Source organism: Terrapene carolina, unplaced genomic scaffold, assembly GCF_002925995.2.
Source record: "Terrapene carolina triunguis isolate 2854851 unplaced genomic scaffold, T_m_triunguis-2.0 Scaffold88, whole genome shotgun sequence".
Lineage (NCBI taxonomy): Eukaryota > Metazoa > Chordata > Testudines > Emydidae > Terrapene > Terrapene triunguis.
The window spans coordinates 44354209-44369249 of NW_020664439.1; the positions used below are offsets into that span (position 1 = coordinate 44354209).

Sequence of the window (15041 nt, forward strand, 5' to 3'; positions counted from 1 at the left end):
TTTAAAAGCGCTAACTTCCCCTCCCACTGCACCCCAAAGCATACATATCGATGTCCAAAATGTAATAATTCTGTGACAGTCTTACTGTATCTAAGAGCTTCCACCGCATTCAGGAATGCCCAGGCCCCTTAGCAGGCCTGGAGTTAATTTACACTAATGAGCTACCTTTTGCTCTTCAGCTTCCTCCCACTGTATAGCCTGATGTGTTTTGCTGCGTGAGTGTGCCATAGGCTTGTCCCCCAGTCTTGACCAGGTGTCTCATCTTTACACCTCTCTCACAACTCCTATCAGAGTTTGTTTCTAATGGAAGAGGTTCATATGGTAAAGAAAAAACCATCCAGTCCTCACATCGCGATAGAAGTGAAAAATGCTACCTTGGCGTGGGAGAACTCCCACGCCAGTGTCCAGAGCTCACCAAAGCTGACCCCTAAAATGAAAAGAGACAAGAAGGTCACCAAGGGCAAGAAGGAGAAAATGAAGCTACAGCATGAGGGACCGCAAGCGGTGCTGGCTGAGCAGAAGGGCCATCTTCTAGTGGACAGTGATGACCATCCTAGCCCTGGGGAAGAGAACAAAAACATCCATCTAGTTAACTTTCGGCTTCAGAGGACTCTCTACAATATCGACCTGGAGATTGAAAAGGTGAGGAGGAAAAACTATAGCATATCCCAAGAGCCCTCCTGGCCTGGCATTCCTGTGGAAAGGGCAGTCTTAATTCGTATTAAATGGAGCAGATCGCTTCTGCCATCTCTCTCTAATATGCACGTGCAGCCCATGACGACTGTAAATACCAGTATGTAATGCCCCATCTTGATCCAAGCAGCTGTGCCACTTTTATCAACCTGGATCATTGCAAACTGGTACCATTAGTTGCAGAACTCTGGGCTCTATCACCCCTGCCATGGGCTCAGTGAAGGTTGTTTGTTTTCAGCATGGTATCTGTCATGAGCAAGCCATTAAGTATGCAGAGATCTTAACATGGCAGCAAGGGTCTTCAGCACAGAACTTATTTCTACAGCTGTTTGTAACTTTGCAGATATTCAGTTAAACTGAGGACTTTGTGCAGGTGCATTTGAAATGATTGAGTGCTCTGGTTTAGCATAGCAGAGGTGTTTCACTGAAGAATGTTTAGTCCTCTATTGTACTTCTGTAGAAGGATACAGAGGGACTTACAGATGTTACAAGCACCTGTAGTTTCCGCTTCAAGATGGATAAAAGTACGATAAATGTTGAACAAAAACATAAAGTTTAATCCAGAGCATATTTAATAAAAATGTTTTTGTACATCTGACTACCATGGTACTTGTAGAAGAACTCAGAAAATCTTTTGTGCAGTCAGATGGTGGTGTATTTTAAACCCTATGACTTAAACAATGTGACCACATAATCTTAGGAGTTTTCAGGAACCTTGAAAGAAGACTAAATTGGTGTTTGATAGTATAAAGCAACATTACTGTAAAGGCAGGAAAAACTTATGTACAAGAGTCCAGCAGTGTTCTTATCCAGTACCAGCAGCTGACAACTTTTTTTTTTTAACTGATGCTCACTTTATTTTTTTGGTTCTTCTGTAGTCAGAATAATTCTGATAAATTAATTGGGCATTTAATGTGGTGTCAGAAGGACTTTCCCTGTTAAGTACCACTCAGCACTATTGTTAAACTGTTGACTAGGACTCATAGACTACAAGAAGTTTAGAGATTGCGATTAGAGGTGGAAAAGACTTCTTGGATCCCATCCCTTCTGTCTAATTGGGAGCCAAGGCAAGATTGCTCCCTACTGCCTATTTCCGAGTGTGTTGTCCATTCTGTTAAACGTTCCAAGTGATACGCTTCCAGCTCTTCCCAGAGAGGCTGTTCCTAAACCAGATCCATCTCACAATCAGGAAGGTATCTACCTGATAGCCTAAATCTCTCTCTTGTTTCCATTATTCCTGATTATATCCTTATGTATCGCACCAAACAGCTATCTTCACTCTTTAGTGTTAAACCCTTAACATGTCTTAGGCTGTTACCTTTCCTCTCCTCCCCCTTAGCTGTCTCCTAGCCAAACTATACAAAGTTAAGCTTTCCTCATAAGTCAGTCCCTTCACTCCTTTGGTCATTTTGGGGCTGATCCAAAGCCCATTGAAGTTAATGGAAAGACTCCCTTTGGCTCAGGTAGCACTTCATTGTTCTGTCCAGTCAGGCAATATCTTTCTGGTATTGGGGTACCCAGAGCTGAATTCAGCATTTAAAGTTTGGTTGCATCAGAGCCGTATGGAAAGGAATTGGTCACCTGTCTTTACACAGAGGAAAGCTTAGTGGCTCAGCGGGTTAGTGAATCTGCCTTTCACCTGTCATGTTCACTCAGTTTTGGTTGCCAATTGTTTTCTTAGAATGAGAGATTGACCAAGTCTGGCCTTTCTCCCATTTGATATACCCCATTTCCATTAGCTTTAGTGTTAAATCACTTTTCTCTGTTTGAGATACTGCAGGTAGTCTAGGGGGGATGGATTAATGTGTTACCATAACTTATATTTTTTTCTGTTTTAGGGGAAACTTGTTGGGATTTGTGGCACTGTGGGGAGTGGAAAAACTTCACTTATTTCAGCCATTTTAGGACAGGTGAGAATTTATATTTTTATGTGTTCTCCCTTTTTCTCTTCTCTGCCAGCAGCTGCATTTGTTTAATTGGTCTCACTCCACATGATGATTAATCTGACCTATAATTCAGATCATACACTGATGAAATAGATCACGTTTAGGTTACAAACAGTCTTAAAATGGCAATAAACCATTAGATGAATGCTTTCTGGACTGTGGAACAGATTTTCATAAGAGCTTGTATCCAGCAGCTTCTTCTGCTTTCCTTGGGAATTGTTAGTGCTGAGCAGTTCTGAAGATCTAGCTACTTCATTTAGGTGCCTCGCTGGGGCCTGAGCTCTTGTGACAATCTATCCATGTATGCCCAGTATTTGAAATTCAAGCTTTTGAGAAGTTCAGAATAAACACACAGTATTTTATGTGGGACCTTCTAAAAAACAAACACACGCACACCCTGGATCTTTGAGTTACATTCTGTGCTGGTTCTGCTTCCTATGGAGATTGCCAGTGGGGTCTTTCTTGTTTTATATAGGGGGATTCCACATCCTCCCCTGAAATAGCATAATTTCAAGACCTTCTGTCTTGTCTTCTAGATGACCCTGCTGGAGGGTAGCATTACAGTGAATGGAAATTTTGCCTATGCGGCCCAGCAGGCCTGGATTCTCAATGCTACGCTTAGAGACAACATCCTTTTTGGAAAGGAGTTTGATGAAGAAAGGTTTGTCAAATAGAACACTTTGCTGAGCCTGAAAGCTTAGGGATTCTCGCGCCAGCATCAAGAAAGCTCATGCTGGATAGACTTACACCTCCCTGCCTAAGTCACCTGCACCAGAAGGGAAGTTCCATGTGGCAGATGGTAGTTGGTGTTTCTGCACCCATCCTCTCTAGGATGGCAGCTTTAACTCTCACTAGAACACTGAGGTCTGCTGGTAGCTGCCGCTGTGGTGAGGCGCAGGCTTGGTGCACTCTGTGGCTTCCTTAGCCATGCCCTCCTCCTACCCAGCGCAACATCTGTTCATGCTGCCCTGGTCTCTTATGTGGCCCTCCCCACATGCAAACTTTCCACCCCAAGGATCTCTACCAGAGTCTGTGCTGGCATAGCTTCTCAAGTGAATTTGGCTTCTCTTTACTGTGCTTCTCATAGCGCTTCTGAAATTGGTCCCAAAGTTTTATCTGCAATTTACTGATGAGGCAGATCAGTAGTTAATTGCTCAAAGCTACAAGATTGTCTGGTGTTCGTGTGGGAAGAAAAATACTGCTCCATTAGCAGGGTACCCTCATAAGTGCTAGTGCTCACAGCTTGTCTTATCCATATTCTTCAGATACAACACTGTGCTGAATGGCTGCTGTCTGAGACCTGACTTAGCCATCCTACCTAATGGGGACCTGACGGAGGTAAAAATCCTGGTTCTGATAAAACAGAGAGTGGGATGGGTGGAGTGAAGTGTAAACCTGACATGCTGTGGTGGGGTAGGGAGGCCATCAGTCTGGTGTGCTTATAAACTGATGGGCAAAATCCTCTTCTTGTAGATCCTGGACTGTATGGAGACTGATTACTCCATGATTTTTAACTCTGTAATGTGGGAATTTTTCATTGCACTGGGAATTAGTTTCCTCAGAGAGAGACCTTTTAAAACTTAGATTAAAAATAATTAATAAAAAGCATAGTATCCTCTGGCTATTTAATAGGAACGTTTCAAGCATGTTAGCATTAGGGGTATTCACTGTAAGTTTCCTTTTACAATGAATAAGTCGCCCACATTTTAATGTGGCCCATTCTAATTCTCGCTGTTACTCCATTAACTGCATTAGTTACACCAGGGATGAATGTGGCCTCAGGTCTTGTGTTAAGTGTTGCAAAAAGAAACTGAATAACTTTACGTATATTATACAGATTGGTGAGCGAGGTGCTAACCTGAGTGGAGGCCAGCGTCAGAGGATCAGTCTTGCCCGAGCCCTGTACAGTGACAAGAGTATTTACATCCTTGATGATCCTCTTAGTGCCTTAGATGCACATGTAGGAAACCATATTTTTAACAGTGCAATAAGGAAGCATCTGAAGTCAAAAACTGTCCTGTTCATCACCCATCAGCTTCAGGTACAGTCTCCCTTACACGGCCTTTCTTGGATCTTTTCTAATTGTTCAGATAGACTGCTTTTTCGTTAGTCACTTTTGCCTCTTACTGTAGATTCTCATGCTCTGGTCTGTTACAACATGATACCGTCTCCCTCAGGCTGTATAGTTTAAGGGCTTGTTTACACTGGCACGTTACAGTGCTGCAACTTTCTTGCTCAGGGGTGTGAAAAGTTTCAGGGCTGTAAAGTGCCAGTGTAGACAGGTGAATCCCCTTGCGGGGGTTGCTGGGAGAGCTCTACACAAGCAATGTGAAAGCGCTGCTGCAGCAGCGCTTTATCGTTGCCAGTGAAGACGTGCCCTAAGTTTTATTCATTTGTGTGTTGTACACAGAGCATGGGCAGTGATGTCAATAGCCGATGCCAAGGCTGTCTAGTAGGTGGCTAATAGGAGCTGGGAATGCTTGGCTGAAGGTGGGTCTGCTGGAGGGATGACCCAGTCGAAAGCAGTTTTTCTACTAGCCTGAATACTGAAGTGCATAAAGCCTGTTTATCATTTTAGAATACATGGGATTTGATGTCAGTGAATCCAGCCTAGTGTTGTAAATAAATGTATTCTGAGACTGGGGTCTTGTCACCTGTTCTGTTCAGAAAACTCATTGTAACTGGTATGTCAGAATTTGTAGTGTTCAAAGCCACCTGAATGCATCTCCCCAACATTCTGCAGAAAGTCTCTGTTCAGTCACGTAAGCTGTTTTGTATGTACTGTAGAAGTAATCACAGTGCTCTAATCAGTGCCGGGTTCTTAACCAATCAGGTGTGCACCGAGGAGGAGTACTGACTTTTACGGCCCGATGGCTGTTTACTGAGAAGATTCATGTGTGTTTTTTCTGACCATCTGAGATAATGAAGCCATGTTCTCACTCTCATTGTCTCCAGTACCTCGTTGACTGTGATGAAGTAATCGTTATGAAAGAGGGCTGTATCACCGAAAGAGGAACCCATGAGGGACTGATGAACTTAAATGGCGACTATGCAGTGATTTTTAATAGCCTGCAGCTGGGAGAGGCACCACACATTGAGGTACTCCACTCCATTTTTTAAAATATTATGACAGATGCCTGTACTTAGAATTCAGATGAACCAAGTTACTTAGTCACTTGAAAGAAGTCTGGAAAATGACTTGGTATGTTGATTTGGCAATTTGAATCTCCTGCAGGCTATTTTCTATTGGATTGGCACGTTGTAATAATTAGTGTCATGGTCCCTGTTTCAGAGATGACATCTCTTATGCAGTCCTGCCCCTGAGCTAGTCTATCTAATATGGAGGAAAGGTATCAGTTTACGCTGTGGTGCTCAGAGGAGAATGCATATCCCTTTCTTTAATGTGCACCTCATTTTTAGATGGTATCTTCCCAAGTTAGCTCAGCTCAATCTCGCTCTTGGTTTTATATATTTCTTCCTGGCGTCTTACCCATTTTTCTAGTGTGAGATGACTTAGGCACAACAGAAGTAACATTACTTGTCCAAAAGTCCTACTCAGCAGAATGCTGGAATTTAACTCCAGACGTGTTGTCTTCTGATGGAAACTGGCCAAAAAAAAAAAAAAAATGCTACTGGTGCTTGCTGAGGAGAAATTGCCATAAATGCAACTGGGATTTGTGTGCTGCACTTCAGTCAGCTGCTCATCCTTTAATGCAATTACAGAAAAGGCTTCAAGCAGGAACCTTTCAATGGGAGATTTTGTCTCTACAGTGTTAAAACAGTTTCAGCCATTTAACTTTCTCACCCTCCTTCCTCCCCACAGTATTTTCCTCAACAGCCATGCCTGGGAGGTAGCTGTGTTCTTGCTTTTTATTGGAAAGAGTTTTCAGAATTTTGTTCTGAATGTTTAACAGAAATCAGTGCCCTTATCTTAATTGAATTAGATTAGGAAAATAACCTGGTGTGTTTATCAAGAGATAAGAGGCCGATGGCTTCATGGATTTGAATACATGCTCCACCCAAGACATTCTGGTGAGATGGAATTGTGCTGTGGCTGGAGATGGGTTTAGTGATAGGAGGTGCTTGATTGGATTTTCTGCTTGACAGTGCTGATGGAAGAGGCAGAGAAATGTAATCCGTTACCTCGCATGGCCTTTCTCAGTGCTGTGAAGATTGTGGTGCTGTCATTTTTAAATTAAAGCAATCCTGGTTAATATGAGATTCTCCAACCTGCTTACTTGGCTGGCCTCCATTTCCTCTCCATAAGCACTAGCGCGTGGAATGGGCAGTGGATTTGCAGTCCGTATGGAATTGGAAGAAAGGGCTCAGTGGAGATAGATATTCTCTCTGGTTTGACATGTGAGAGAGCTCTTTTTAGCATAAAGCCTGGGAAGATGGTCCTGAAGACGTATAAGGGTTTCGGTGGGGTTAACCTGAAAATTGAAATGTGCAATCTGGGAAAAGAATGTAACGTCCTTATTTGGGAGAATGACCCAGGTTTAGAACAGTAACTCTGTGTATGCTCCTCAGAGGTTGTGCATTCAATGTCTGGGGATGTAAGGCTCTCACTTTGCTCTGTAGTGACTGCTTAGGCTGTCTTGGGAGCAACACTGTATCTGGAAGAGACTATCAGCTCCTATGTACCTTCTCGAAGGGAGCTTGGGGAGGTTTCTGAGAGCGATGTCTTGATTAGACTGTAGACGCTCTTTTGAAGCAGGGATCACATCCTCCCACGTGCATGGGCAGCACCTAGCACAGTGGGACCCTCATCCTGATTGGGGGCCTTTGGATGTTACCCCAGTACAAACAGATATCAGCACAGGGCAATAGGAGGGGAGAACTTATTCTGTCGGTAGTTGGCAGTCAGTCATAGATGAAATCATGTATAAAGGTCATGGACAAGCGTTCTTTCCAGTGAGTGTCCTGTCTGGGTATGTACGCTAAGCTACTGGAAGCCCTTGTCTTCCTTAGAATGCACTTTTTAAAAAGAATTGTGAGTATTTGTGGTACTGAACTCAATATTGGTCTGAAAAAATAGATGACTCTAGTACAGTGGTTCTCAACCCACAGCCTACGGGCTGCTTGTGGCCCAATCAGGACACAGCTGCAGCCCATGTGACATCCTCAGGGCCATATAGGTAGTATATGTATTGTGTGGATGCGCCCAACGTAACACAGCGAGAGCTGCAGATACAGCCCACAATGGTAAATAGGTTGAGAACAACTGCTTTAGTAAGAAGAACAGGAGTACTTGTGGCACCTTAGAGACTAACAAATTTATTTGAGCATAAGCTTTCGTGGGCTACAGCCCACTTCTTCGGATGCATAGAATGGAACATATATTGAGGAGATATATACACACCTACAGAGAGCATGAAAAGGTGGGAGTTGTCTTACCAACTGTAGCTTGTTTTCTACAGATTAATGTAAAGAAGAGCACAAGCAGTTCATTAAAAAAGCCCCAGGATAAAAGCATCAAAGCAGGGTCTGTGAAGAAGGAGAAAGTGGTGAAGAAGGAGGAAGGTAACTGTGGAATCAAATTTCTGACTTTAATCATGGCATACGTTGATGACCCTGAAATGTTCACTTTCTGAAGCTCAAAAGTTCTGAAAGTTGCCCTGCATCTTGGCCACTCGGCTTGCTGCTAGCACGTAGTACAAGTGCATTGGGCGAACAGCGACCATCCATTAGAAATACCAGATGGTCTGTTCAGCACTATTCCAGTTGAAATAAGTTGGCCCAGTAAGATGTAATCAGCACGTGACATGTTGCTGGCTTCAGCTATCAGCATCCCTAGCTCCAACACTTCTCTTCCCTGCTGTTGCAAGAGGGGCATTTGTATTTACCTAATGGCATGCTGAATTCTGGGGAGGAAGCAGCATCTGTGTATAAAGAATGGAAAGGTCTGATCTTCCTCATCAGCGTCTTTTTTTTGTTAACAATAAACTAGTGGGGATCAAAAGATGCTGATTTTGGCACCAGTCTTGTGTTGTTTGAGCCCTCGCATACTTTCCAGGCTGTTTATGACTCTGCCATTGAAATGTCTTCTGTGGCTTTCTTTTGTTGCTTGAATCTTTGAGTTCTGTGTGCAAAGTAACAACTGGGCTCTTGGAACTACTCTGTACAGCAGTGGTCCCCAAACTTTTTCTGTTGTGCCCCTCTTACCCGTAATGGAATCTGTCCGCACCCCTCCAGAAGCTGGGGCTGGGAGCAGCAGCCGGGGCTGGGAGCTGAGGCTGAGTCCGTTGCCAGGAGCGGAGCTGTGGCTGGGGGGCAGGGCTGGAGCGGAGCCACAGCTGGGGGCTGGGGTGGAGCTGGGGGCAGAGCAGGACTGGGTGGTGCTTCCTCCCTGCCCCGCATGGGACTGGCCCAGGCCCCGCTGTACCTCCCCCCAAACGTTCCTCTGCACCCCTCTAGGAGGGCACGCACCATAGTTTGGGGACCACTGCGGTACAGTGAGTGTTCCTCCTATGGGGCTATGGTGATACTAGCCCCTTATATGTTAAGTAAACAACTTTTTAAAGTTTTATGAAGCAACTCTTCTCCCCTCACCCTTTTTTCACCCCATTGTATTTCCTAGGCCAGCTGATGCAGCTGGAAGAGAAGGGCAAAGGCTCTGTCCCCTGGTCTGTTTATGGCACCTATATCCAGGCAGCTGGAGGCCCTTTTGCATTCCTGATCATCATGGCACTCTTTGTGCTGAATGTGGGCAGCATGGCATTCAGCAACTGGTGGCTGAGTTACTGGATCAAGCAAGGCAGCGGGGTAAGAGGAATTGGAACTTCTAACTTTCTATTGGGGGGGGGGGGGGGGAGGGATTGCCTTCCCTTCATAGGATTGCTTGGGGTAGTCTAGGACAAACCTAACTGTACTTCATAAAGGAAGATAGTTAGGAGGGCTCTCCAGGAGATGATCTCATCTGAAAGAAGTTAGTCCCCAAGCCTGACAGAAATCTACAGGGGAGGAAAAAAGAGGCAACAGCTCCATGCAGTCTGATGTTGGCCCCTTCTTCCTTGGGTCTGTCAGTGTAAGAAAAGGAAGCAAAGCAGTGCAGCGGGGGCTACTTTAGAGTATTCAAGCAACAAGTGCAATAGCTAATTTTGTAGATCACTTTGCTGTCACTGTGACTTGGACATCTAGGGGTGGCTGAGGCAAATTTTGGGGTGTCTATGGCCCCCACAAGCACCCCCGCAGCACTGCCCCTGATAGAGTGACAGGAATGCTTTGCTACTGAGGGACAATAACTTTGTATTTGAGGAGAATATTAACAGCCCACTCCTGATGCATGTGCCTGTGTAGTAATGACTAAAAATAGGAGCCTGAAATTATTGAGCAAGTATCTGGCAAAGATGAAGGTCAGTAAAGCATCAAGTACCATATGTGAACGAGATGAGATTAGGGCTCATATAATCAAACCATTGACAATTATTTTTAGGGAGTCTGATACTACAGAAGTACCCGGGAGCTGGAAAACCGCAACTGTTGTCCCAATTTGATTAGTTTGCTAAATGAAATGTGGATCTAAAGTAAAATTCAGAGTGGTTGGGGGTTTATATGTGTAACGAGTATTCAGCATTATAACAGTTAATACAAACAAGGAGTTTTGGAAGGACTAAAATCCTCATGCTTCAGGGTTTAAGACAGTCTCTTAACTACTAGGGATTAGGGTCAGACCTTCAAGGGGTGGGTGTGGGGCATAGATTATTCCACATTTCCCTACTGTAGGGTCCTTGCTCCTTTTTTGGAATAATCTGTTTGCTGTTCAATGTTGAAGACGGGATACTGGACTATATGAACTAAGTATCTCTGGATGTTTCAGAAAGTACCTAGACAAAATTTCACATGAAACCTTAAAATACCCCAAATACAGCTAGAGAGATTTAATTCAAGAGACTAAAGAAATAATGCAGAAGAGGGTTGGAATTAGTGTGTGTATTTCATGGAAGTTTGAAGAGTGGTCTTTATTTTAATCAGTATGCTCTAGTATTGTATTAATGACTGAGATAAGGCTATAACATGTCAAGTTGCTTCATTTACTGAAGATAATAAAATGGGGGGATGGAGCTACAAATTGAAATGCCATGTGCCTAAACATACACTGGTGCACTTGGGTAGAAATAACTCCCAAGAAACCTATAGTTAAGTGCCACTGAATTAGTTAAGAGTAGAGAGAAAGATCTGGGTGTATTGATAGACCCAATTTGTAGATTAAATACTAAGTCCAGAGTGCAGCTGCAGTAATCATTAAAGAGACATTGGCTTAAATCAAGAGGGGTGGATCATCTTGTGTTCATAGAGTGCCTTGCATAATGGAGCACTGATCCTGACTGGGGCTCGGCTGGCATGGGTTTGTAGCTGAGGTGGGTACATAGGCAGACGGTGGCTATGTAACTGAGTCAGTTAAAAGGATCTTGGCTTTCTACTTGAGCTTCCCTTTTGGGGTGGGTGTGAGAGGATTTGAATTTCTCTGCCACTCCAGATTGGCCAGGGTTTTTTCCATGCAAATTTTAAAAAAAATCTTTTAAAATACCTACTCAAGAGATAGGAGATGCTCACTGTGCCTGGGGCAATTTGATGACTCTCTGGCCTGTTCTTGTCTTATACAACCATGTAACTGGGATCTTGGCTTTCACACAGAACACCACCGTGATGTTGGGAAATGAAACTGTTGTGAGCATCAGTATGAAAGATAACCCTCACATGCGCTACTATGCCGGCATCTATGCGCTCTCTATGGGAGTCATGTTGATTCTGAAAGCTGTTCGTGGGGTTGTCTTTGTCAAGGTACGCACCAAGGCCAATTGTGTTTTTTTTTTTTTCCCCCCTCCCTCTCTCTCTGCATGGCTGGGGCCTCTGGCATTCTGATTCTCTCCTCTTGGTATTATTGTGAGGAGGCTGTCTTCATCTCCCAAGAAAGACTTCCTGAATTTGGGCCAGCCCAAGCACAAGTTGGGTTGACTGCAACCTTCCATCACCTTCTTCACTGTTAAAACCTCTTTTGGCTCATTATCTTCCTTCCACCGCATAGCAGCACAGACTCTGTAGCTGCCTTCAAGACTGCAAGAGCAGAGATTTGCTTTTGGGTCGTGACTGATGCGAGGTTCGGCCCCTTGGTCACAGTAAGCCAGTTCAGTTGTTTGGCGGTGGGCGTGATGTGAATGACAGCATAGCCAGACATCCCTACACAACCCCAGTAACCTTTGCTGTGTTACCAGGGGACACTTAGAGCCTCCTCCAGGCTCCATGATGAGCTCTTCCGACGGATTCTGCGCAGCCCCATGAAGTTCTTTGACACTACACCCACTGGGCGGATTCTCAACAGGTTCTCCAAAGATATGGATGAAGGTATGTCCCTCTCTGTCTGCCGTAACACAGCACCATCTGCATTCACACCTTCCAGTTAACTCACCTGTGCATGCCAATTGCTGGATGCAGAGATGAAGATAACCTGAAAGTGTGTCTGTAGACATTACAAGCCTTTGGTGCACATATTTGAAATAGACAAATCAGTAATTGGGCCATGCCAGGGTTAGGCTATAGGCTGTCTCCTATGAATGGAAAGCCCCAAATCAGACCAGTCCAAAAAGAAATAGAGCAAACCAATTTCTTACTTAAATCTGATGCATATGGGCTCCCACCAGTCAGTGCTGGGGTACTGCTGGTAACTAGCTCACAGGATTATTAGGATGAGATTGATTTTATTGCATGGTTTTCTGGGTATGTGTTCATCCCCAAAATAAAACTAACATTCACTTCTCTGTGCATTAAAGCTCTTAAATTGTTTTGGAAGGAAGGAGGCTGGCAGGACTTGAAGGCTCAGCCATGCCCTATGCAGTAAGGTTGGTCCTGGGGACTCCAGTCCAGTTCTGATGCTTGTGGTTGCTACCAGACCTGCCACCTTATTGTTCCCATCCAAACCTTCTTGATGCCTTTTTTTATGGCAAGTTAAGAGGAAAGATGCTTAATGGCCAGTGCTGCAGCAGTGACCTTACTGGTGGGGTGGGAGAGGGAGGCGCAATCACAAACATTGTAGAAGACAAAAACACTCATTGAAGAGCAACGCTTTATACCGAAATAAGTTTGGGAAACCAGTATCCCTGGAACTGGTGTGACGTTGTAGAAGCTGGACTAAATTGCTTTATTTAGGTTATTTGGCTCCCTGTTCCCAAGACCTCCCTCTTTCTCTCTCCATCTTTTCCAGTTGATGTCCGTTTGCCATTTCAAGCTGAAATGTTCATTCAGAATGTCATCCTGGTGTTCTTCTGTGCCGGGGTGATCGCTGGGGTCTTCCCATGGTTTCTGGTGGCAGTGGGGCCCCTCACCGTCCTCTTCACAATCCTACATATTGTGTCTAGGTAAGCTCACCAGTCGCTTTAATGGATCAGAGCCTCTCTATCTTAAATTAATTGGGCAATGTGTTCTTCGGGCTGGTGTAGTGCAGTATGGATGGTTATGTGCATCCCTCAAAGCTTCTCCTTCCTCTCTTCCAGAGTCTTTATTCGTGAGCTGAAGCGCCAGGACAACATCACGCAGTCTCCGTTTCTGTCTCATATTACGTCAAGTATACAGGGTCTCTCCACAATCCATGCCTACAACAAAAGGCAGGAATTCCTGCACAGGTCAGTACAGCACTCGGCCTGGAGTTCGTTAACATGGGACAGGACTGGCATGAACCAGTGTTTCAGGATCTGAAAAACAGGCAGCTGATCTCGTGAGCCTTTCAAAACCATCTTCTGTTAATTGTATGTCCTTGGCTACACAGAGCTGGAACTACAAATCAGATGCTAATATCTGTTTTAATCAACTAGTCTTATTAAATCCTATCAACGTGCTGTAATAGCTCTTGAAATAATACTTATACGCTCAGTGTTCTGTGGCACTGTAGGTTTTATGGGGTTAGTAGCTTGTAGCTATTGGGTTTCTCCTGGAAGATGCTGCTCAGTTTATGTGGGGAAAGGAGTTGCTATAATGTTAGTGGATGCAGAGGCATCCCTTGTGGTTTGTTGTTGTTCATGTTAGCTTGTTCTTGGCTTGAGAACCACAAAGATGAGCAGATCTCCCATGTGATTTAGGGGCCAGAGGATAAAAGGTGTGTATTTGCGAATCCTCTACCCCCAGGCCTGGTTTGGAGAGAGTTCTGCATGAGAGGCAAGAACCAGGATTAGTCCATCCAGATGAGTTCTGATATTAGTCTCGTGCAGCAGTATTAGAAGTGTCGTCATTAAATACAAAGCTTCAAAGAGGTGCAACTGCCCCTCTCCAAATCTCTCCCTTACCTGCTTCCAGGTACCAAGAGCTGCTGGATGACAATCAAGCACCATTTTACTTGTTCAGCTGTGCAATGCGCTGGCTGGCCATACGACTAGATGTTATCAGCATCGCCCTCATCACAACCACCGGCCTGATGATTGTCTTAATGCATGGCCAGATTGCTCCTGCATATGCTGGGCTCGCCATCTCTTATGCTGTGCAGGTGAGATGCTGTCCACTTCTGTACTCTAGAATCTGTCTGAATCTCTAACCATGGTGCATCTTGGTTTAGGTAACGATAATGTCTTACTGAAAAGTTTTTGCTTAATGCAGTGTTGTGGAGAGGGCAGAGAGACTGATGCTTCTGTTGATAATGGAGCAATAGTAATCCAGGATTAGGGTCTTTCCTAGGGGTTAGGGACAGGCTGGAGGAGTCATGTTTGAGATTGTTGCTATTGGTAGCTGAATTTCTCTCTCTGAATGTTCGAGTGGAAGCTGTTTTGGGCACTCAATAGAATATTGCACATTTTTCTTTCCTGGATATTTCTAAAGAATTTAACATGCACGTTAGCCAATCTGATGGCTTGATGAGGTGTGTTACTGTGCTCTTTAGTTTATACTAGTAGTGCTTAGAATACATACAGGTTAGTTCCATTGTTGGGCTTTTTATGCCCCCTTCTTGTAATAAGGTGAAACTACAAAATGAAGAGCTTAATAGTATGCAATGTTGTAGCCATGTTAGTGCCAGGATCTTAGAGAGACAAGGTAGGTGAGGTAATATCTTTTGCTAGACCAACTTCTGTCTGTGTGAGACACAAGCTTTTGAGCTTACACAGAGCTCTGTGTGGCTCGAAAGCTTCTCTCTCTCACTGATAGAAGTTGGTCCGATAAGAGAATAGTATTAACATTTTAAGTGCCTTGCCATCAGAAACTTACTCAGTCACCTTGCTGACTTTTCAGGTGATCCACAGACAATAAAGAATTACTGATGGGAATTGTAAGCCTTCTAAAATTAACTATTAAGCTACCACAAGTAAGATTATTTTGCATCAAGGCATCCAAGTTCCATAGGGTATTGATTATGAAAAGCTCTTAGATATGTTCAGAATAAACAAATCCAGTAGAATTCTGTGAAATGAATGGTTCAATTAC

The 15041-nt window shown here is 44.1% G+C and overlaps 1 protein-coding gene across 2 annotated transcripts in view; it reads left to right on the forward strand.

Annotated features, from left to right (window-relative positions):
* The window catches only part of ABCC5 (ATP binding cassette subfamily C member 5), a 62961-nt gene that overhangs the window by 36945 nt on the left and 10975 nt on the right, over positions 1-15041 (forward strand). For both annotated transcript variants that reach the window (XM_026650095.1, XM_026650096.1), the window contains exons 11-23: positions 292-642; positions 2532-2603; positions 3176-3300; positions 3905-3977; positions 4477-4680; positions 5595-5738; positions 8060-8162; positions 9220-9404; positions 11277-11423; positions 11855-11984; positions 12841-12994; positions 13130-13258; positions 13926-14112. In XM_026650095.1, coding sequence (XP_026505880.1) covers positions 292-642; positions 2532-2603; positions 3176-3300; positions 3905-3977; positions 4477-4680; positions 5595-5738; positions 8060-8162; positions 9220-9404; positions 11277-11423; positions 11855-11984; positions 12841-12994; positions 13130-13258; positions 13926-14112 — 2004 coding nt within the window. The remainder of the gene's footprint in view (positions 1-291; positions 643-2531; positions 2604-3175; positions 3301-3904; positions 3978-4476; positions 4681-5594; positions 5739-8059; positions 8163-9219; positions 9405-11276; positions 11424-11854; positions 11985-12840; positions 12995-13129; positions 13259-13925; positions 14113-15041) is intronic.